We start from the raw sequence: 25,155 nt of genomic DNA, 5'->3' as shown, positions 1-25,155 counted from the left end.
GGGGAAATGATTCATTTGAAATCTGGTGCTGGAGGAGAGTTTTGTGGAAACTTTGGACTGCCGGAAAGAGAAGTGGGTCCTAGATCAAATCATACCTGAACTGCTTCTGGAGGCAAAAATGTTGAAGCTGAGGCTGTCTTATGAGATGACAAGATTTCTGGGGGAAAAGACAATAATGCTGGGAAAGGTAAATGGCAGCAGGAAAAGAGGAAGACCAAATATGAGGTGGACTGATTCCCTTAAAAAAAAACTATGGGCTTGATTCTGCAAGAGGTGAGCAGTGCGGCTGAGGACAGGACATTTTGGAGAGTGCTCATTCGTAAGGTCAGCATGAGTCTGAGGCAACTTGATGGCAAATAACAACAACAGATTACTACTACTAAAAATTGTAATTATAAACAAAAGTAAAATTTGTCCTGCTCTACATTATTTTTGAAATGTAACATCAGAAGTTTGACCCTTATAGTTAAAATCGTAAAACTTTTTAAAAATGCAGGTGGCAAAGTTTCTTGTCTTTCAGGGTGACGGCAGTTTGTTTGTAAGCGGGGAAGGAGAACCTTTCTGTACACTTTGATATTTGTTCAGAATCAAAGTATAGTAGGGAGCCAGTACTAGTTTTATTTTAAGTTATATTTAAAGGAGATAGTAGAATAAACCCTGAAGAGTGAGATAGTGTAACTTTGATTTTTCTGTCACTTAATGGAAGCAAGCAACCAACGAACAGTCCATACACCTGAATACAATAAGCCTCTAGCTTGCCCCAACTGCACCATGATGAGTGCAATGTCTTGGAAAACATGTCTTCTAAAAAAATTGGTAAAATATTTAATTTGATGGGATGTGGGGTCATTCAAGACTCTACACAACAGCCTGTAAAGTTAGTTGAATTCCTCAGTTCAGGGAGACCCATTATCTGGAGATTAAGCAGATTATGCTGCTGGGTATCATTCTGTTCTGAATTGCTTTGAAGTTCAGAACATAGAAAGGAAAAAGATAAGAAAGGCAAGAAGGAAATGTGAAAAGAATCCTGGGGAAAGTGTTTGTTGAGCTTGCATTTCAAAACAGCTTGCAGAGGCAACCAAGGGCTACATAAAGGTAACTAAGCTATTATCTGACAGGGAGGCTGACAGGGGCAAAGTGTCTCTGCTGGTTCTCCTTGACATCTCAGCAGCCTTCGATACCATTGACCACGGTATCCTCCTGGGGAGGCTCTCCGAGCTGGGAATAGGTGGTCTGGCATTGGCCTGGCTCCGTTCCTTCTTGGAGGACCGTCCCCAGAGAGTGCAGCTTGGGGAGAGTGTCTCGGCCCCGTGGAGCCTCAATTGTGGGGTTCCACAGGGGTCGATTATCTCCCCAATGCTGTTTAACATCTATATGAGGCCACTGGGTGGGGTCATCAGGGGATGTGGAGCGTTGTGTCATCAGTACGCTGATGATACTCAGCTCTACATCTCCTTTCCACCTACCGCAGGAGATGCCGTTCTGTCCCTTCAGCACTGCCTGGGGACTGTACTGCAATGGATGCAGGAGAACGGGTTGAGGCTGAACCCGGACAAGACGGAGGTACTGAGGGTGGGCCCTCCCACAGTTGGGGGTTTGGGAAACTCCCTCTCTTTTGGGGGGGGTGACTCTGCCTGCCAAGGATGGGGTCCGCAGTCTGGGGATCCATCTTGACCCGGCGCTCACCATGGAATCTCAGGTGGCGTTGGTGGTCCGCTCCGCCTTTTTTCATCTCAGGCGGATAGCCCAGCTGCGGCCCTACCTTGATGTGGGGGTGCTCACTACCTTGGTGCATGCGCTCGTAATCTCAAGATTAGACCACTGTAATGCACTCTACGTGGGGCTTCCTTTGAGGCTGCTGCGGAAACTACAGGTGGTGCAGAATGCGACGGCCAGATTACTCAGTGGAGTGAGAAAATTCCAACACATCTCACCCACTCTGGCCGCATTGCATTGGCTGCCCATCCATTTCCGCATCGACTTCAAAGTGTTGACACTTACGTATAAAGCCCTAAACGGTATAGGGCCTCGATATCTGCCTACTCCCACCAAGTTCTACCCATGTCACTCGTGCGAGCCAGGAGGTGAGGCTGAGGAGCCTAACGCCGAGGGAGGCCCAGAAGGAGAAGACAAGAAATCGGGCCTTCTCAGCGGTGGCTCCTCGCCTCTGGAACAACCTACCTCCTGGGATTCGCGGGGCTCCCTCGCTGGGTATCTTCAAGAATCAATTAAAGACATGGTTGTTTCGGCAGGCCTTTCCTCAAGACAATCCCTGATGTTCCTTTTCCTTTCCTCTCCACTTGGTTTTTTTTTTGTAAAGTTTTTATTATTTATGCTGTTTTACATATGTATATTTTTATTATTTGATGATTGTTAGCTGCCTAGAGTGGTCCTGAGTTGGCTAGATAGGCGGGATATAAATAAAATAAATAAATAAATAAATAAATAAATAAATAAATAAATAAATAAATAAATAAATATCTGGGTCCTTTTGCCCCCCCCCTCCAATATAATGAAAAACTACTGAGTAATTAAGAGAAAAACACAAATCTTGAAAAACTAAAAATCTCCTTTAAGGCTCCTTGAAAGTATTTAAAAACCCCTAGAACATGTTACTTGTCATACTACTACTAATACTACTATGAATCATAGTACTAGTACTACTAAACTTGATAATATTCATTCATTCATTCAATTTATATACCGTCCATCAAGCAAATCACTACTCTGGGGAGTGTACAATGAAAAAAGAAACATAAAAAATGAAATTGCTGTAAAACATTAAAACTACCATGGAAATAAACACATAAACCAAGATGGTAGCGAATAAAAATTTCAAAACATAAAAAAGGTTATTTTTGTTTAATAATAAGCAAAAATAAACCTTGTCCTACTCGACATTACTTTTGAAACGTGACTTCAGCATTTTTGCCCTGGTTGTCAAAGCCCTAACAAGATGCAGGTGTCAGAATTACTCTTAACTTGTTCCTCGGGAACAAGTGAATTCTGGGGGTGGGGGCAAGAAGAACTCTGCAGTTTGATGACAAAAACAATAATTGCATGCTGTCTAGTCGATTCCAATTTATATGACCCTTTCCAGACTTTTCTAGGTAGAGAATACACCGGGATGCCTTACCATTCCCTTCTTCTGACAGAACACTGGAAGAGAAAAGAAAGAACATGGAGAATGAAGAAGTTATACACAAGTGTCCATGAACATCAGAGTGGATACAGAAGTTTTAATTCATTGGCTCAGGACAGACAGAAGTGTTATAGTAGATAAAACAGTTTCAAAGAAAAACCAAACGGGGAGGTGTGCATGGCCTATGTTTCTTTGTTTGAAGAACTGGGGATTACACTTAATCCACAGCTGCTTCAGCTATAATGATAAAACAGCAACCACACTACTTCCTGACTTACATCTAAGAGAGACATGCCTGTCAAATTCCATCTTGCCAAGAACTTTTGGATTTAATGTTCTTCACACTGGTAAATATCACTAAATAAGTAGCTAATGGTGCCTAGGCCAGAGAAGCTGGTGAGAAAGTTGGTTGAAATAAGGTGAAAGGTGATAGATAGCAAGCCATCTGGACTGGGACAAGATAAACAGAAAGGCCAGAGTTTAATTTCAAAGCATGTTAGAAAGCTTGCCTTCTAGAAGATTTAGCAGAAGTCTTAATTTGATTGGATATAGGGGCATTTGAGAATCTGCACAACAGGGTATAAAGTAAATTGTATTCCTCAGTTTAGGGGCATCTGTTATTTGAAGATTCAGGAATCTGCCAGTAAGTCTGACTCTCCAGCACTAACTGAGGAAATTAGGTTCTTAGTGTTTAGCTTAAATTAAACTCCTCCTCCTCCTCCTCCTCCTCCTCCTCCTCCTCCTCCTCTTCTTCTTCTTCTTCTTTGGTGATCTTCTGCCTGTTCTCTTTTTTACTTGAATTGTTTTTTTGATTTTTAAGTATTTTACTCTTCTGGTTAGGCTTGTCTTTGATATATTCTTTAAATAATCTTTAAAATCTCCACCTGGTGCATTTTTGGTTTATGGTTGAGGAGCTTGGCTCTTAATTCAATTCCTCAGGCTAGAACTGGCAATACTAATAGAGTTAGTGGACTTGCCGTTTCTGGGACGAGGGGACGCAGCTGCTAGCATACTCTGTGGCTTCTGAGTCTCAGTGGAATGTGGCTAGTTTTTCCCCTGGCATTTTGAAAGGGCTTAAAGTGGGGTGGTTTTTTGAGGCTTTCTGGTGGCAGCTTTCCCATGTGATTTCTGAACACGTGCCAAGAGTGAGAGTGGCGATCTTTGAGAATACAATTTTATTCCTCTGCCATTTAGTGAGGCTATATCCTTATGATTGTAGGGGTAGCTGAAAAGTTATGGTTAGACTGCAAAAGGAATGATGTCATCTGTTGTTAAGTTACAGTTAATGCAGTGTAGCTGTATCTTCACTACTTGGGAGCATCAGAACACAGGGAGCTGTCTCATACTGAGTCCGATCATCAGTCCATCTCACCCAATATTATCAACTGTAAAATGTAGCAGCTCTGAAGGATTTCATTCAGGTGTTGTTCCCAGTCCTATTTGGAGATACCAGGGACTGAACACAGGACCTGCTGCATGCAAAATATATCCCGTCACAGACTGAAGTATGGCCTTTCCCCCAAAAATAAACACAGGCAAAAGCAGTAAGAAGCTACCTAGGGGAGGGGGGGAACGGTAATGGCCAACTCTCCCATTTTCCTAGAATATGGCAGATCCTTCCACAAGCTATAGCGGCTTTACAGCTGGCTGACCTAACACTATGCCCACTGAGGCTGTGCTGAATCCACACACCCCTAGCCTAGGATGCCAGAAATCCCTCAGGATTACTGGTCTAACTTTGTGCCAGAAGAGTGACTGAGATTCTTAGCTGAGAGGGGATGGATCTAGTTTAGTTTTGCTCCATCCCAGCCATTCTTTTTCTCTGTCCCTTACAATGATTGCCTCAACAGATCCAGGTTTGCCAGGAGATCAGGTATCAACCAGCACAATGGGTATTGTGCCAATACAAGAGGTTTCTGCCCACTCCAGACCCATTACAACTGCCATAACTTAAACTATGGATTTCACTCATTTTCTTGATTGATTTTTTCTAAAATTTGCTGGAGAACAGCTTCATACATTGTTGTAACCAGATAAAAATATAAATTTACAAAATACAGCATATGTAATTGAAGAAACTCCTATCAATTGGCTGCAGAGAAATAGACCATTTTTGCTGTTTCCTTTCCAATGCAGTGACATGCTAACAGTACAATAGGGCAGCCTACGTCTGCACGTGGAAGATATCCATGGCTCATCTGAGCCACAAAAGTCTCTGAGCTGACTTTAACGGTCTGACCTTTACATCAGTATATTGTGTGTACAAATCCTTGTGTGTATTTTGTGAAATGCGAACTGCTGTACAATCTGTGGAAGATATAAGATCAAGTACCAGACAGTAGCTATTAAAGAATCTCAATTTTCTACCCTGAAAATAATGTCACCATCAGCTTTACAAAAATGTCAGTGTTGAAGTACTGTTGGCAATTTCCATACCCATAACAGATGCCATTAATACAGCAATTAGCATGGTTAATAGCTCCCTACCCCATGTTTCTTCCCACTTTTCAAGCGAATGATCATTTTCTTTTTTTAAAAAAAAAAATTTTTTTTGAAAAGGGTGGGAAAACTCCAGCCTCTAAAATTAGCAACACAGCTTTTGCTGTCTGAATAAAATTTTGGTTTTTAATGATAATGAAAGCTAGGCAATTGACATAAATTAACCCATGTCTTTGAAAAACCTCTTAAGACTCGAAACAAAGCTTCAAAATAATTTCAAAAGACAAAAGTTAAAAATGACCTTTTAATATGCGACGCTTTTTTGGAAAAAGAGCTCAGACTGGAAACAAATTACTTCTAACACTGACAAGCATTTAGGAATAGCTAGCAGCAATTTAGGAATAAAGTCTGAATAATTAATGGATCGATTTAAGCTCTCTTTCAAATGCCAAGGAAGAGTAAATGTTAAATAGGAGGGAATTTACCATCTTAAATTAGAAATTTCAGAATGAAGATCTATGTTACAAATATTTAATTCTTCATATATTTCTGGCATCCTTATGATCAGAAGTCAGTCATCTAAATTCAATCTGTTTTCTTCTGTATTCATCTAACCGGTGTCCCAATCAATAAGTCAAATTTCTATTCCAGTAGTTGGAGATTAATGGGGCTGATAGAAGTACAGTATCTCATATGTTTGGGCTTTGCAGGTGGCTTTATGCAGTAAGACAAGGATGCACAGATGCTGATGCAGGTAACAGAGTGCTACATATAAATGGAATGCAGAGGATATAATGGAGAACTATGGGTCTTTTCTGAAGAGAGTGTGTCTGAAGAAGTGGATTTTGATCCATCAAAGCTCACACAAAAACAGATCTGTTAGTCTTTAAAGTGCTACAATATTTTGCTTTCCCCATCTTCTTCTTCTTTACCTTTGCCAACATTTTATCAAGACTGTTCAATTTCCAGCCCTTGAAAAAGAAAATGCTCTAAGTTTGCAGTAGTTTATATGGTGCTGTTGTGAACTTTCAGCTAATTTTAAACATTTGCTGGTACATCTGGGGCTGGTTAAGACTCAGTTCATTATAACAGCATATAAATGGGGGTAATTTAGATTTTGCATCAGAGTAATCTTTGTCACTATCTTTTCTATAACCAAACAGACCACACATAGAGCTCAGTCCTAACTGCCCAAGACAGCCAAGGGCCCACTGAACTGACCCTAGGTAAATCCTTTCCACCTAGTGATGCTATAAATGATCAAGGACTGTTAAAATAAGTGTAGCAATCTTGCATTTAAAGTGACTATTGCTGAATGTTAGCAAGATAGGATTGGGCATCTTGGCCTATCTTGGTTTTTTGTTAGTAACACAAATTGCTGCTCCACCTCCTAAATCATGGCTTTCATGGAACAACAGAAATGTTTCCCCCCCACTCTTACTATAAGAATTCTGAATGATCACTCCTGATTAATAGACATAAGCTCACCTTCATTTATGCACTTTGCTAACATAATCAGAAATTCCTATAAATCATGGACCCAGTTATTAGACAGAGTGGTCTCACCTAATTTTGCCCAGTATGGAGCTGTGTGCTTGTGGGTGCCTGATACCCACCCACAGCCAATGCATCTTGCCCTCTTACCCCGGAATAACCACACGAGACCAAGTGTAATGGGTTAAACATGGGCCACACATTATTAAATTCCATTCTGTTCTCATGAACCTTGCCAATCCTTTGGCAAAGGGGGATCCTGCTGTAGTGCGGATTCAGTTTTCCCTCTTGGCTTCTTGAGTGACCATCAAACAGCCGATAGGCTGAGCTCAGGCCTCCGTTATCCCCTTCTTTATTACCATGGGATAACTACCAGCCTCCAATTTTTCCCAGACCCCCTTTCCCTCTCTCTGTGCCGACCATGGGTCCGGGTGCACCCCCAGCACATCTTTCCTTCCCAGCACTGTGATCGCCTGATCGGCAGTGCTGCGAGTTCAGATACACTGCAATTTCGTGCCATTACCATATAATCCAAGTTCCAATATCTTTCAAATCCGCATTACCCACCCAGTGTGACCGAATTCTACTACCATCCTTACCAAGGCCAACACTCCTAATCCAGTGTGGGATAGGCGAAAAATCCCTGCCTCCACTGGCCAATCGGGAGGTGGGTCAAAAATTCCTATCCGGCCCCCAACGGGCGACCAGCTAATCTCACACTAAAATATAGGGCGGGTGGGTGGACTGCCAGAGAAACATGGAAGGAAGAAGACAATAGGATGCGTGCCTTTATATGCCCTCTGTTTCCTCATGTCCCCCTAGCTGTTCTCGCGAACAACCTTGTAATGTCGCGTGGCATTCTGGGAATCTGGCAAAGACGCGCCTCCATGGGGATTCCTTTGGCCCCCCATTCGATAGTAGCATTTGAGCTAGGATTGCACTGTCCCTATAACACACTCCCTGTGGCTAATTACTTTCTATCTTCCCCCATCCCCAGCCCCATTAAGAATATCCATGTTTTTCTTTGAAGTGCAGGATGATGTCCTAAATGTCCATATTAACTTTCACCTGAGTCTCTCAGACTTCAAGGAGGACACATCACACATTTCACTATAGATTTCATCTCCTCCTATAAAAATTGGTATGCAAGCTCAGTTGATACTCAAATGCAGTGCTGTGGCCAAACCAAAAGTCACTGAGATATCTCAGCTATTATTAAAAAGGTGAAAAAGCAAACTGCCACGTGGTCAAATTGACTCCAAAGGACTCACTTCACTCAATTGATAACCCAGGATGACAACTGCTGAGAAGAACAGGTAAAGCTACTCATCCCTGCTATTGCTTCATTTCAATTTCCCTTTCTGGTGCAAAACTCAGCAACATCCAAAATATTACCCTAATCATTGGAGAAGCCTCCAGAATTGCATCTTCTTTCATAGCTAGGAAAGATATTTTTAAGAAGAAATGAAAAGTGACATGCTGAAGCCATCTATACATGGGCGCTGGTTCTATCTGTGAATGTTCTTAGTCCCAAAGCATTATGCTACCATTGCACAGCTAGGAAGGGCTTCAGCCTGTATGAAACAAACAAATGAATCAGTTGTGGGGTTTTTCAGTCCACAATTTAAAAATGCCAAGCACACTCTTTCCCAGATATATTTTTCTGCATTTTGTCAGGAATAATCCTCTCTGAGAATGCCATGTAGTCAAATTTTAAACATTTCCACAGAAACCAAAAAAACTTACATGTGTTTACATCTTCTAACACAAATCTGTGGGAAGTGTGAAGATTTGGATTTCTGAATATTTAATAGGTTTTAGATTTGAATTAAATGAGCTCAGATACACACTGCTTTGAGCCAAACCAGCCCAAATCCAAGTTAGCTCCTGAATGGCATCAGTGGATTTGTGTGCAACCTTTAAAAAAACCATTTTTTTTCCTCCTTCACTGCCAGAAGGTGTCTTTCAGTAAGGTAAAGTTAAAGGTTCCCCTTGACATTTACTCCAGTCATGTCTGACTCTAGGGTGTGGTGCTCATCCCCGTTTCCAAGCCATAGAGCTAGCGTTTGTCCAAAGACACTTTCTGTGGTCACGTGGCCAGCAGAACTAGACACGGAATGCCGTTACCTTCCCACTAAGGTGGTACCTATTTATCTACTTGCATTTTTACATGCTTTCAAACTGCTAGGTTGGCAGGAGCTCGCACAAGTGACAGGAGCTCATTCTGTTGCATGGATTTGATCTTTCGACTGCTGGTCTTCCAACCTTGCAGCACAGAGGCTTCTGCAGTTTAACCCGCACCACCACCACTACATCCCTTTCAGTACTAATGTGCAATTAATAAAAATAAGAGAGTCCCTGCCTTCAAGCTTACCATCAAGGGAAAAGGTAACATAAAAGGAAAAAAGGATAAGGAAGGAAGTGGTTTGGCAGCAGGACTGATAGAATGGCCCAGGTCTTCCTCCTGATCTCATCTGAAAAGACTCCCAGTGGTGACAGTTGAGGGAGGATTTTTGAACTGTGCTGGTGGAATGGCCCTGCATGTCATATCCTCCTACATCCTGCTGTGCTGGCTTTTATTGGTGACAGTTCATTGAAAGACATCTTCATGGAAAAGGTAAGCTTTTTAACACACATTTCTCGTAATGTATTCATTTTTCTACTCAGCACACATTTTGGAAGCATTTGTCCTTATATTTTCATGAACATAGGCATTTTTGCAAACACAATCCACTTATATATTTGCTTTTACATGCTGTATCCTTCTTTTTTTAAATTTGAGCCCCAAAGTTTCGGCTTTTTTTCTGCTTTGTTTTATGGTTTTTTTTTTGTTTGTTTGTTTTTGTTTTTTTTTGAAGGCCTTGCAGAATGGGAACTGAACAAACTTCTGCCCCAGCTCTGCTTGGAATCCCAGCCAATGGAAGTATTTTATGTAGCCGTAAAATGCTTGGGTGAGCAGTGCCTATACATTTTGAGTGTCTTTAGTATTCTTTAACAATCAACAATGTAAAATACTGCTCCCTCATGAAGAGAGTAATGAATAAGTCAGTTAACAGCATACCAGATAAAAGAGGCCTGTTTTGCTCACCAGTGGAGATGCTTGCATAGATTTGATACAAACCCTGCTGTTTCTTTTGGCTTTCTTTTGTTTCCTTAAGGTTCTCTGGAAAGCAGTTGTCATGCTGAAGAAAAGGCATTTAGCTCTGTTTAGCACAATGCAATATCCCTCAAGGCAATTTTCAATAAACAAGTGTGAATCCACACAGGAGACATAGCTGTTAAGTTTATGAGATTCCACCCTCTTATAGCTTTGTATTCATGAAAGCTTTCTCTTTTTCATGCAAATGACGATGTGTTAACTATTGAGCACATAGCACTACCTTCCATTTGGCATTGCTGCCTTTTCTTTTGCTTCTTTATTGTACTTTGAATTTTTATTGGAAGATGAAAAAGCAAGGGATACAGATCCTTGAACAGTCCACCTTCACAGGGACCACTGGTCACCATTTTGTTCACAGATGTGGTGTTCATCATGATAGATAATGCTGTTGTTGTTTAGTTGTTAAGTCATGTCCGACTCTTTGTGACCCCATGGACCAGAGCACGACAGGCCCTCCTGTCTTCCACTGCTTCCAAGAGTTGGGTCAAATTCATGTTGGTAGCTTCGATGACACTGTCCAACCATCTCGCCCTCTGCCATCCCTTTCTCCTGTTGCCTTCACACTTTCCCAACATCAGGGGCTTTTCCAGGGAGTCTTCTCTTCTTATGAGATGGCCAAAGTATTGGAGCCTCAGCTTCAGGATCTGTCCTTCCTGTGAGCACTCAGGCTTGATTTCCTTTAGAATGGATAGCTTTGTTCTCTTTGCAGTCCAGGGAACTCTCAAGAGTCTCTTCCAGCACCACAACTCAAAAGCATCAATTCATCAGTGGTCAGCCTTCTTTATGGTCCAGCTCTCACTTCCATACATCACGACAGGAAAAACCATAGCTGTGGCTATTCGGACTTTTGTTGGCAAGGTGATGTCTCTGCTTTTTAAGATGCTGTCAAGGTTTGTCATCACTTTCCTCCCAAGAAGCAGGCGTCTTTTAATTTTGTGGCTCCTGTCACCATCTGTAGTAATCATGGAACCCAAGAAAGTAAACTCTGTCACTGCCTCCATATCTTCCCCTTCTATTTCCCAGGAGGTGATGGGACCAGTGGCCATGATCTTCATTTTTTTAAATGTTGAACTTCAGACCATTTTTTGCGCTCTCCTCTTTCACCCTCATTCACTTTCTACCATCAGAGTGGTATCATCTGCATATCTGAGGTTGTTGATATTTCTTCTGGCAGTCTTAATTCCAGTTTGGGATTCCTCCACTCCAGCCTTTCACATGATGTATTCTGCATATAAGTTAAATAAGCAGGGGGACATTGTGCTCCTTTTCCAATTTTGAACCAGTCAGTTGTTCCATTTCCAGTTCTAACTGTTGCTTCCTGTCCCATGTATAGATATCTCAGGAGACAGATAAGGTGGTCAGGCACTCCCATTTCTTTAAGGACTTGCCATAGTTTGCTATGGTCCACACACAAAGGCTTTGCATAGTCAGTGAAGCGGAAGTAGATGTTTTTCTGGTTTTCTCCATAATCCAGCGTATGTGTTACGTCGTGGTGCTGGATGCCCAAAGAAGAATCAGGACACAGCAGTAATTCCACACGATTTACTGGATAAAAGAACATGCACATACATAACCCCCCCGCCTCTCTTTGAAGGTTTCCACCCCCCACCCCAATTACCCCACATCCATGCTAATTGTAGGGAGGGAAGTTATCCGTAACAGCTGCTGTTGCATCCACCAGGCTATTATGAAAACCTGGAAGGACACAGCAAGGTTGATCCCAAGACACAACAGTATGTTAGCAATTTGGTCACTAGTTCCTCTGCCCCTTCGAAATCCAGCTTGTACTTCTGGAAGTTCTCGGTCCACATACTGCCTTGGAGGATTTTGAGCATAATCTTGCCAGCGTGTGAAATGAGAAATATTAGACTTTGTTTTTGTTTTCGTCCAGTCTTTATTGCATTTTTAAAATTCTATTTTACACTATTGAAACTTATTCTATTCTTTAAATAAATCAAAGTGCTAAGTTTGGGGAAAATCTTAGTTAGTCCCCCTCCCTGAACCAATGCAGACTCAAATATATTTCTTTCAACTAAATATAGACCTGTAATTCAGTGGAATTGCTTTAGATAATAACTTTATATAAACCAGAGAAAATTTGATCTAGTGTCTATATTCTATTTTCCTCCATTGCATTTATTTGTTTGGTTGTTTTTAGTTTGGTTTGTCCTTTTTTGTGTGTGACTCCAAGGGATACTGAAAATGTTTTTTTATAACCTTGAAGAAAGGAAATGGCTACAGATATTTCTGAAACTACTTCTTTCAGTGATGAAGATCAAAGCTGAGCTTTTTCCATCCTTGAAATGATAAAATGGCTTAATCTCTTTCAACCTCTTATATGGCTTCCAATGATGGGAGAAAGCTGGAATGCTGAAAATGCAGCAAAAAGTCTTTGAAGGAGGAGAGAAGGATCTCTGGTAGGAGAGCACTCCCCTTTCTTGCACCCTCTAATGCCTCAGTTGACATGATTCAGAAGTTAAACAATCCCAACATAAAAATCCTAATTCTTTGTACGATTGGCCAAACAGGATTCCCTTTTTCCAACCAGGATGGAAGACAGAACAATCAAGAAAGGAAGCAGAGCTGTATCAAAAAAAAGAGTCTAAATGTTTAGAGTTAGATGGAGGAGGGGGGGGACAGTTCTATAACAGGGCAGTTGGTTGTCTTAAGCAGCAGATTCTGAAGTATAGTGGTGGCACTGCACTGTTCTTCCTAAACACCCTTATTGTTCTCCTCTCTCTCTCTCTCTCTCTTTCTGTTTTTGGTATTCTAAACCAGAGCTTGGAAGCAACTGGTTATTTGTAATAGATATTTGTAATAATTATCTCTATAAAGAGGATTGTTTCAAGTTATTTGTGATTAGGACAGTCCAATGTTGTGATGAAACCCTCAAATTTTTTACCTAGCCACCACAGGAAGAAAGTGATTAGCTGGAAGATGTGAGAAAGGAGAGCCAATCAAGAGGCGCTAGGTGCTGTAAGACTTCAAGCTTAAGAATGTGCCTTATAAATGTAACACTTTTTAAAGAAAGAACTTAATTTTGTTTTAGGATGCATTAACCGAGGTATAGTTTCCAAATCCTGGGAGGTACTAGTACCCATCAATTTGGCAGTGGTTAGGCCTCATCTTTTGTTTCTGTTCTAGAAGACAGGAGGGCCTGGCGTGCTCTGTTCCATGGGGTCACGAAGAGTCGGACACGACTAAACGAGTAAACAACAACTAGGCCTCATCTTGAGTACTGTGTCCAGTTCTGGATGCCACACTTTAAAAAGGATGCCAACAAACTCTAGCAAGTTCAGAGGAGGGCAACAGGAATGATCAGGGGATCGGAAACCAAGCCCTGTGAAGAAAGACTGAAAGAATTTGGTATGTTTAGCCTTGAGAAAAGAAGACTGAGGTGAGAAACAATAGCACTTTTCAACTACTTGAATGGTAGTCATACAGAGGAGGAGCAGGATCTGTTCTCGATCACGCAGGACACATAATAATGTGCTCAAGCTACAGGTAGATAGCTTTAGGTTGAATATTAGGAAAAACATCCTAGCTGTTAAAGCAGTACAGCTAAGGAACCTGTTATCTTGGAAGGTGGCGAGTGCTCCATGGTTGGAGGCATTCAAGAGAGGACAACCATCTGTCAGATCTGCTTTGATTTCTATTCTTGCATTGAGCAAGGTGTTGGCTTGATGGCCTTATAGACTCCTTCCAACTCCATTATTCTATGATTCTATAGTGAAGATGTTGAACTACTGCCAAGAGAAAAGGAGAGCTTCACCACCCCAATGAATCCCAAGGTCTCTCCTGCATACTCCAATTATTAAGGTGCTAGAGAGTTTCTCTGAGTGAGTTCACTGCAGATATTCCCTTGAAGCTGGTCTGTATGGTCTTTGGTTTAGCTGCAGGATGAAGTGAGGGATTATCTTCAGCATACTATTTGAGCTTCACATTCTTGAAGTGAGGGATTATCTTCAGCATACTATTTGAGCTTCACATTCTTGAATTTCACCCCTTTCTTCCTTCTATTTAGATAGATAGTTATTGGACAGTATCTTATTGCTGAAATACAGAGTGGAATGACAAGCATATAAATTCCTCCCGCCCTTGCCTCTTTGACAGTCTTCCCATTGTGTGTCTAATTGCACAACTGCTCTTGCAACCAGTACTAGAACAGGCATATGATAGTTAGCTGGCAGAATGGAGTATGTTACCTGTGTTACCTGGTATGTTCTCAGAGCACATGTATGAACTTGCACATGCACTGAGACACATCCACAATCTTCGAACCATGGTCATAGTGCCTCCTGTTACAAATTGGGCTGAGTATATTATATTTACTCAGAGTCATTCAACATGGGAGTTATATTAAACAAACAAAAAGTAGAATGTACAAAAATGACTACATTAGAGAATAGCAAAAATTACAGCAAAGCAGCATAAATTCTTAATAAAGAGGTCAATAACCCATCCAGTGCTTCAGATTTTTAAAGAAAACAGCAGACAGCCTAATTTTGGGCAGTTCACAGATGTACAGCAATTGCCAAAACACTTTACTTGTCAATATGGAAACTGTATGGAGAGTGTCAGAAAATTCTGACAAAAGTTTACATCCCCAACTCTTTTGTTTTCCCACCATCCACAATTGAGTATCTGAGGACCCTTGGAACCAGGACAGTAGGCATCAGCAGCACTGTTCTTAAGGACTCAGAGTGTGAGGACTAAATAACAGAAACAAATTGTTAGCTTTATGATCCTTAGGTTAAAGCAGAGAAGGAAATAATTGCCCAACTGAATGAAGTAATCATCAACATTTCAAATTGTTTAAATGGCATTTGTTTTGTTTACTCATCTCAGCATCATTTCTATTTACTTATCTCAGCATCATGTTAAGCAGAGTTGAGGGTAATCAATGTGGAGCTCTTGAAAAGACTCCAATGTATTCCACGTAAAGGCATAAACAGAATAACTGATTTTTCACTATGTTCTCTTGCTTCAAATGGTTGCCAGACATTGTATGTTTTATACAGTAGCTGGCTGTCTTTCCAGCACATAACTTTGGTAATGTCTTTTTAATGAAATATTTGCATTTGGTCTTGGAGGACTGTGGAGCTGACAAGAATGAGCACAGAACCCCGAAAACAGGTTTTTATGAAGCTCAGACCCTGGGATTTACCTTCTACACATTGCAGGCTGTGAGATGGAGCCAGGGATTAGAAAAGTAACTTATATTGTTATTTTAGTGGTGGCAGCAGCACCAGGAGCTGCTACTAATAATTTGTCAATATGCCTTTAAAACAAAATAAAAAGGATGCAAGCTCAGTGACCCTAAAGTGGCCAGAGCATCCAGAAACCTTACTCCTTTGCAAAGGAAATAAATTGACAGCAACATTCACATTTGCTGAAACAATAAGGAATTAATCATTGATCATATTTAGAACAACACTCCCAGTGAGGTGGAAATAAACTGCTTGCCAGGGCAAATTAATCGATATTAGCTATGTGTCATGTGAACAGAAAATTATAAGATGATCTAAATCATGGCCAAATTGATATAACTGGAGTTCTTTTGGCAGTTGTGAATGGGCCCTTAATTCCATATGTTAATAAAGCTTGCCAGGTTTTCATTAATTTGTCATGTTTTATTTCCCTTCTATATATTCTGGACTAATTACTCAATTTTTTTCCAACAAAACCATTTGCCAAATGAAACCCTCCATAACTATTCAGTGGTAAGATAATGCAGTGTGTCTCACAGTATCACCTTACTACTGTTCCGTTATTTTTGTCCACTCATATTTCCTTCTGTGAATAAATGTGGCTACATTGGAAGCCACTCAGAGAATCATGTTAGTGGGGGTGCCATGTGAGTGTGGTTAATAAATAAATAAAAATATTACAGATTGAAAATGATTGAAAATGGAACATTGGAGATGAGGGAGCTATGAGGGGCACTTTTCTTCAAAGGAGAGAACACACAATTTCCTTCAAACTGAGTGCTCCCTCTCTGAACTTGATGCAAGTACTATTTTGAGCAGATCAATAGGGAAACTGTGGTCTTAGAGTAGCAGATTAATTTGACATGAAGCATAATTATTATCATAGCTGATAGAGAGCAAATGGAATAGAGAGACAGAGGAGAGAGGCTCTTAGCCTAATGCATAGCATTGTACAAACAATTCAATTACGTATAGACCAGTGGAACAATAAATCCATGAAAGAAACCTGCAATTAACCAGCTTTATTTACCGTATTTGTTTGTTTGTTTGTTCAACATACAGGAAACCTCTCCTCACAAGAGCTCAGCATGACTAACATTCTATCTAAAAACATACAGTTATGATCAATAAACTACCAATGTCTTTGATCCCAGATTTAAAATCATAAATCCAAACCCACAAATTAAGACTGTGTGCTAAAAGGTAATAAAAATAATACAAAGAAGCAATACCAATTGCCATTAAAGACAAATGAACAGATGCTTATACGTGTATGTATATGTTTTAAACTGATAATTACAAGATAATAGTGTGGAGAATAACCAGTCTCTCATGGAAGGGAGTTCCAGAAGCAGGGTACCACCACTGACTAAGCCTGACTAAGCCTGACTAAGCGGAACAGTTCTGCAAGCCACACTACCTGGAGTACCACAAGCAAAAGTTTCTTGGCTGATCTCAGGTGGGTTGATATGAATCAGACTCTGTTGGTATCTGGATATTGAATTATTTAAGGATTTGTCCATAAATACAATGGATCTCTGGATTTACAATATTTCATTTGATGACCTCCTGCTTTTATGACTGTTCCAGAGTTACTCAAGAATGTTTTCCACTGGTGTCCAAAACTCAAGTTTTACAAGTTCTATAACCACCACACTTATGTCAGGAAGTATAGCAACAGTGAAGGATGGGAGGTAATATACTGGGATACAGGGAGCAAGCAAGCAACATAGAATAGGACAGATGGAGGAAGGGAATAGATAGCCAAAGGGAATAGAATGGATAACAACAACAACAACAACAATAACAACAACAACAACAACAACAAAACTGTGGAAGATTAGTGAGATAATAGAGAGGATAGTACAGTGGGTGGAAGGTGCAAGCAAAATGGCAGAGGACAGGAGAGTGGAGGTGTAGCTTGATAATTATTTGAGAAACAAACCACTATTTCAACATGAATCCTATTGGTGAAGCAGACTTTGATTTACGATAACCCTGAACTTTGTTGGGGAATTAATTATATTTAAAATGTGAGGGCTGCTGTAGTAACACTGGTAGCCAATGCAAAGATTTCAGAATGGGTGTAATATCTTCAGCCCAAGCTGTTCATGCAGCATCAACCAATATCAATCTAAGGTCCATATAGAGTGCATTGCAAGGTTCCATTTGGATAGTAATGGGTGGCAGAGTGATCTTTTTAACTGGCCAAAAGAACTTCTCACCAATGAAGCCACATAGATTTCCTAAAATAATTTTGGATCCTGTGGTGTCCCTGAACTGCATATGTGCTCTATCAGAGACAGAGCTACACTGACCAAAAGTAGACTGCCTGATTCCTTGACTTGAAAAAGAAACCTTATCTGTCAGGCCACCATTGTTACAACTGACCACCATCCAGCCCATCTCTGATTCTGGGCAATGGTCCAGGACTTGCTGAAGATTGAAGTGGAACCACTGAATGACAGAGTTACCAGCACTCAACTTTGTGAGGACTTGAGGAGGATACGAGTACTATGACTAATATTAACACAAGTCATTTAGATGTCAAGGAGATTCAACAGAGAGTACCCTGCCTCTGAAAAAGTCATCATCAACTGGGGCGAACAAAACTGTTTCAGTCCAGGCAGAAGCCAGTTGAAATGGTTTTAGATTCATCTAGGAATCTGGTGAAACAGCACCACCCCAATCCCAGTGTTAAGGTGGGCTATCTACAACTTGGTTGTAGTGATCTAAACCTATGAGTCCAAGGTGGACTTATTCAAAAGAGGATCCATAAGTCAGTCCCTCCTCCAAAGCAAGTAAAATGCCACCTACTTGTGATGAGACATTTACTACTCATCAGACTACATCTTGTTTCTGCTGTTCTCACTATAATGGCTAGCAGATCCTTCATGCAAATTGGAATGACTATTATTAACAATAGGGTACTGGTGGCCTTATTCATGCCCATTGTCTGTACCTGGTAAAGAAGCTGGAACTGGCATCAGATCTATATTTACAGCAGGAGGTGTGAATGGGAGTGCCAGAGGAGCAAGGAGGATCTGAAAAGAAACTCTAAATCATGAAACCTATCAAAGGTGCAGTAAAAATTTTATATACATACTGCCAGCACTTATTTTTTCCTCTTTTGGCTTCTTTGTTTATGGCTGGGTATTTTCCTACTTTCTGAATAGTTCTCTTATAAAACAGACTCCTAGAAGCATTGTCTTCTGGTAGACAAATGGGTGTTCCTCTAGTGCAGTGGTCCCCAACCTTGGGTAGCCCAGGTGTTATTGGACCACAAGTCCCAGAAACCCACACTGGCATAGCTGGTGCTGAAGGCTTCTGGAAATTCTAGTTCCAGAACACCTGGGTTACCCAAGTTGTGAATCACTAATCTAGTGTGTCTGACTTCCCCAGTAGATCTACTGCCATTTTTGCCCGAGAAAGCTAGGGGTCAAGGGAGGACTGATAAGTATGAAGGCATTTCTCTAGACCAAGAAAATTGTGTTTGAAAAATGATATGAATATCCGGCTACTGCAAGATGTATTGCAGTGTGTGAGATGGAATGAAATCTATTCAGATCCATATTAGGGCAGTGTCAAATACCTCTGTGCACTTGGTGTTATTAAATATTTATGCAACACTACTCATGTCCAGGATCTCTTATGATCCATCTCTCATTCACCGCCTCTGAGGGACATCATTGCTTTGCCAGTTTTGCAAAGATATTCAGTCTAAACCAGAAGAGAGGACTTGCTCAAGGCCTCCCAAAGAAGAAGCCTTGTCAGAAGGGGAAATTAATCTGAGGTCTTCCAAAATCCTGGTTTCTCTCCATTGCACAACATTAAGGATAAAAGCTTGTTTGAAAGAAAAGTCCCTGAGGGCAAGAATCCTGAAAAGGAGAGCTAATGCATATGCAGATTATCCTTAGCGTCATGCCATAGTTGCCTTTCAGTCTTTGTGAGCTAGGTCTACTTTTTAAAAATACATGCAAGGCAATATTCAATCCATATGATAAGTGGCTGGGGAAAACCAATGTGTATTATGGAAACAACACATGGGAAAAAATGGATAAGAGAAAATGCACTTCTTTCAAATTTTGTTGTACTGTATTTCTAAAAGAGAAACTTGAACAAAGGAGAAACAATAGTCTTGCTTTTATATTTTTTCAGAATTATTCATTGAAGACTATGCCATCATCTACTCTTACCACATGTGTACTGGGGTGAAGGTCCAACTCTGAGAAATATTGTGGTTCTGTAGATATTGTTGGAATACAAATTCCATCATCCCTGATTATATGTCTGATTGGCTGTGGCTGATGGGAGTTTATGTCTACCATCATCTGATGGACCCCAGATTCCCCTCCAAGGGTCAAAATAATTGTTTAAAATAATATTAAGGATAGCACCACTGAGCTTTCTTCCTACCTACAATCAGGCATTCCGAAATAATAATAAACCTTCTACATGTGTGCAGGTATTTGTAGTTCTCTGGTTTCACAGAAGTTTCACTGCTCAATGAAAGAGTGTTCTGTTTTTATGCCTTCTTGCCTGGGCTGTTTAGGATTTCTACTGCTAACATTTTTCATGTTACAGGATGGTCAATGTGCAGTGTTTTGTTTGTTTGTTTCTATTACACACCTCTTCATCACTCTGCAGTTCCCTTGCCTGCCGTTACTTCCTGAATTGAAAAAGTGGGAGGCTTTTAATAATTATATATTCCCCCAGGCTTTAACTGACAGGTGAGAAATGGAGGGAGGGAAAGGTGACACCAGCTGCCAAACAGATGTTTGCGCAATGAATGACAAGATGTTGACACACAGTTCTTGGTCATCTTGTAAGTAGACTCAAGAAACTAAACCTCATCCATTGAAAATTTTCCCTCTTTCTCAATTTTTTTAATGTGACATTTTTTCCTATCAAACTGAATGGTTGAAATGGCCCTGGGAGACATTTTAGCAAAGTATTAATAGCGACCATGAGACTAATCACACACCCCATTTGAATTGTTTCTTTTTCCTCCTTATATATATGTGAATATAGATGTATATAAGGAGGAAATATATATCTATATTCCTTATATATCTATATTCCTTATATGTGAATATAGATATATAAGGAGGAATATATATATATCCTCCTTATATATCTATATTCACATGGCTGTTAGTTCAATTGCTACATTTCTTGCTATTTGTACTGGTTCTGTAGGCTACATGATATAAATTGATTCATTTTCCATCCTGTTCCTGTGTCCTCACTGCACTAAAATTTTCTTTCAAGAAAATCATATCGCTAAAGCAGCATATAAATGACATTTTCTTGTCACTTCCAACAGTCAGTGTGCCGCCTGGTGGAATTGGGAAGCATTAAAAAGAACTTGAAATGTAGTTGAAAAGCTAGGGGAAAAATTTAACTACGAGCTACACAAAAGTGTGGATGACACACACAATAAGGAAGACATTGACTCAGTGATACATCAGTAAACTATTGTGGAGGAAAAAATGTAAAAGAAAAAGTAAGGGATTTATTTCTAAGCATTTTTTAAAAGAAGGTACAAGCACGATGGACATACAGTGACCATGGTGCCACCAAACCCATTCACAACGTAAACAAATCAACAGCAACATTCACAAATGCTGAAATAATAAGGACTGAAGTGATACAGGAATCAGATCATTTCAAAAAAGACCATGCCGGCTAGCTGGGGAAAAAAAACACAATTGGCTAGCCAAATGAATTGATATTACCCATGCATGTTAATGGAAATTTATTAAATGATTTAAGTAATGGCAGAATTGATATAACACAAATTCTTTTGGCCCGTATAACTGCATTATATGACATTTATGTATCCTCAATAATGACTATTGATTTCTCCCATTTTTATAAGTTTCTCACACCATAACTGAACATTATCCATAACATACTGAAAATTATCCAGTAATATTAGTAATTAGTTCTGGATGTACTTTTTATATGCAATACAATGCACCAAATTTGTGGTGATATTGGAAACTGATTGATTGATTTGATTTGTACCAAAGCCACTCTGGGCATTTTACAATTTTTACAACATTATAAACAACAATACAGAATTTAAACTTAAAAACAAAAATGCAACAATAAAGCAAGTTAAATAATTAAAGTAATAAAAAGGTATGGTGGAGAGTTTGAAGATGTAATTGTTAAAAGCACGACTGAACTAAGATGTTCTAAAGTCCATAAATCTCATGAGAAGAGAAGACTCCCTGGAAAAGACGCTGATGTTGGGAAAGTGTGAAGGCAGGAGGAGAAGGGGATGACAGAGGATGAGATGGTTGGACAGTGTCATCGAAGCAACCAACATGAATTTAACCCAACTCCAGGAGGCAGTGGTAGACAGGAGGGCCTGGCATGCTCTGGTCCATGGGGTCATGAAGAGTCGGACATGACTAAACGACTAAACAACAACAAAAGTCCATAAAGGCCTGTCTGAACAATCATGTTTTTAGTAGTCTCTTGAAAGTTCCCAGTGAAGAGGCCAGGTGAATTTCAGCCAGGTGAATTTCGGGAAGAGGCCAGGTGAATTTCCAGAGTTGCAGAGTGACTGCTGAGAAGACCCAGTTTCTAGTCATCCCTTTCTGGGCCTCCCTTAGGGTCAAAACTCCTTAAACGACTGGCCTGGGAGGACTGTACAGGATGGGCAGATCAAGTCAGAAGGAGATGCTCTGCTAGGTATCAAAGTCCCAAAGCATTTAGGGCTTTATAGGTCAACATCAGCACCTTTAAACTATAAAATGGAAAGGGAACAAGTGCAGGGCAACCAGAGCAGAGGAAATGTGTTGATGTGTTTTTACCCCACTCAGTAATCTGGCTACTGTGTTCTGAACCTGCTGAAGTTTCCGTAGCAGCCCATGGGCAGCCCCACCTAGAAAGCATTGCAGTAATCTAATCTTGAGACTACCAATGCATGAACCAGCATGGTAGTCTATTAACAATTATGTATTTTAATATAAAATATACTTTTATCCAGAGGGAGTATCTCTGGATCCTTTCCTTCAAGTTACTTGTCTCTGAATAATTTCAAACTGGGACTTTTTCCCTAACTGTAGTGTCTACACAGAGCAACTTTCCTCAGTACTTTATCTTCTTTTTAGAAGGACTAAGATCAAGAATAACTTCAGCACAGCATCAGTGTTTTGAAATGCGTAAGGTCTCACTTTTGCCAGCAGATGGCTCTCTCAGCACTGTTCATCTGGAGTTTTTAAAGAGAGGGGCAGGAATTATGGAGGGAAAAAATAAAACAAATTATTTCTATGTGCTGTGTTTCACACACCTGCAAAATAAACGGGAGAGGAAAGAAATGGAAAATTTTCATGAAAATTATAATGAGGTATTCCTTGCCTACTTAGATAGAAATATAATTGCTGTACCCCCCACCCCCATCCCCAGGATAGATGGATAATAAAACACTGGCCCAGTGAAAGGTCACCGGTCAATTATTGATCAGTTCAGCTTCACCTGGGGTTCTACAGAGGTCAATCAACAGATCACCCACCAATACATGCTCCCAAAGACTTCTGGATGAGTATAGGATTATAATGCTTACTTGTTGATGGATGAAAGGGACTTTGGTGTGCTCCTGAAAGGCACTTATATTCTAAAACAGGAACATGCAATTAGGATTGATAATACTGTCCAATTTTTCTTAATTCAGCAATTCCTTTTAAATTTGCACATTTTTCATAAGTACAAAACCAAGCACACCAGGTATGACAAAATTCTACATTTCTTCATTTATAAAAAAAAAGAATCATTCATGGTAAAGTTGATACTCATACAAATACAAATTGGAAATAATTAATTTTTCATTCCTGGGCTGCCAGGAAACATTGGGTATTTGGGGGAAAGACAAGGTTTCTGCAGTTATTTGCTCTTGATTTTAGGTACCTTGCTGCAGATCTCCAGGGTGAGGTGTTGATCTGGCATCATAAACGTCTACTTTTCAAGACCCTCCTTCTATAATGCACTTGTTTTCATTGGTATGCTAAGCCCCTCCCAGTGTTGCACATGTGAACTGAAATATGAATTAGAGCTGCTAAAACAAAGTTATTAAGAGCAGATCTTAGCAGACATACAGATGTCTCCACTTATCCTGTTTATTTCTTCAGCAGCCATGCAGACACCATAGCACTGCTGTCACACAAATACAGAAGAACTTTTTAAAGGAAAAGGTTTTGTTTACTTTTGATACCCTGGGAGAAAACTAGGAAGTCTGAGAGTTGTGGCTTAGCTTTCATACCGACTTTGCTGGAATTACTGACTCTGGTTTCTGAGACAATTGCCGGTTTTCCAGGTTGATCAAAGTGTAGTTAGTTCTCAACTTATTTTTTTCCCTGCAGACAGATAAACTGGATATAGTTAATGTCACTTCATCTTCATCAACAGAACTCAGAACCTCTTAACAAACATACCTTGCAATGTCACTTGAGGAAATTGAGCTGGATGTTGTTTCTCCTGAAGATGTGGATGCCAGATGTGATTCCCAGCCAGATGTTAGTGAAACCAAAGCCAAAAATTCCCAGATGGATTGGTGCAAATGGGAACTTCATTCTTCGGTGTCTCTGCCCAGTGGTAAGCATCACCTCCCATTCACTTTGTATGTAGTACTGGATTGATTTGGATATGTCATGGGCTTCTGACAAAGAGATGATTTGGTTTTCTTCATAGAGAAGTCCAGGTCTGCTGGTCTGGCTTGGAGGAACAGAGGAGAGCAGGAGGTCCTCATCACTCTGAAGCTTTCCCTTTGTTACAATTTTGCATATTTTCCAATCAGACACCAAGGTGTCAGAGATTGTGGTGAGCACTCCAGTGCTGGAGGCATTCAAGAGGAAATTGGACAGCCGTATGTCAGATCTGCTTTGATTTGTATTCTTGCATTGAGCAGGTGGTTGGCTCTTGCATTGAGCAGGTGGGTGCATTGAGCTTGGTGGCTTTATAGTCCCCTTCCAGCACCATTAGTCTATGATTCAATGATTGTACTAGGTGTCTCTAGAACCTGGAAAAATAACTTTTTTGCACCCAGACTCTCAAAAAAACCAACAGGAGGATTATGAGAGCTGTAGTCCAAAAAGTAACTTTTTAATGATTTCAGAGTAAGAAGCAATCTTTGTCTCCTGTGATTATTTTCAGTTCAGTCCTTGGATGCACCTCATACAGTAGACCTTGCTAGCCAAAGCAAAAGGCAAGAATCAATATAGAATTTGCTAATTACATGAATGGATGTGCCTTAGTGACTTCCTGGGCTCCTTGCTGGCTGACCAAACAAATACACATAGAGCCCATACAGTTGCTTTTGCCAATGCATGTCTCAAAGCTGCACACATCAGAATGCATGCCTTTTGCTGTTGCGTGACTATGCTTCTAGGTGTACAGTGGGCAAACATATTATGTTGTGGTAGCCAAGGCTATAGTTCCTCTATCCAGCATTTCACCTGTAAAGCAAGATGGAAATCTGTTTCTTCCCTGACAAAGTGGGTGCAGGACTACCTGGGCTTTCCCCATCCATGTGTTGTCACTGGAGGCACTTTATTTCCCAAGATATCTTCAGCATTAAAATCAAGCTAGTCTTGTGGCAAGACAGTTGGAGAGTAAAGTGGGGTGAGGTTTAGCTTGGGTGCCTTTTGTTCTACATGTAATTTGCCTACCCATTTTATATGTGAGCAGACAAGTGTGGCTGT

The 25,155-nt window shown here is 40.4% G+C and overlaps 1 protein-coding gene and 1 long non-coding RNA gene across 2 annotated transcripts in view; one reads left to right on the top strand and one right to left on the bottom strand.

Moving 5' to 3' along the window:
• Positions 1–25,155, bottom strand: part of LOC144585842 (uncharacterized) — a 757,174-nt gene that overhangs the window by 336,459 nt on the left and 395,560 nt on the right. The gene's annotated exons all lie outside the window — the stretch shown is intronic.
• The window catches only part of ANO3 (anoctamin 3), a 339,659-nt gene continuing 316,226 nt past the window's right edge, over positions 1,723–25,155 (top strand). The window contains exon 1 of the mRNA XM_072985871.2: positions 1,723–24,049. Within this exon, the coding sequence (XP_072841972.2) occupies positions 23,896–24,049 (154 nt within the window). The 5' untranslated portion in view covers positions 1,723–23,895. The remainder of the gene's footprint in view (positions 24,050–25,155) is intronic.

This window comes from Pogona vitticeps, chromosome 1 (assembly GCF_051106095.1).
Source record: "Pogona vitticeps strain Pit_001003342236 chromosome 1, PviZW2.1, whole genome shotgun sequence".
NCBI lineage: Eukaryota > Metazoa > Chordata > Lepidosauria > Squamata > Agamidae > Pogona > Pogona vitticeps.
Note: the sequence above shows the minus strand (reverse complement) of the source record. Positions and strands in the feature narration are given on the sequence as shown.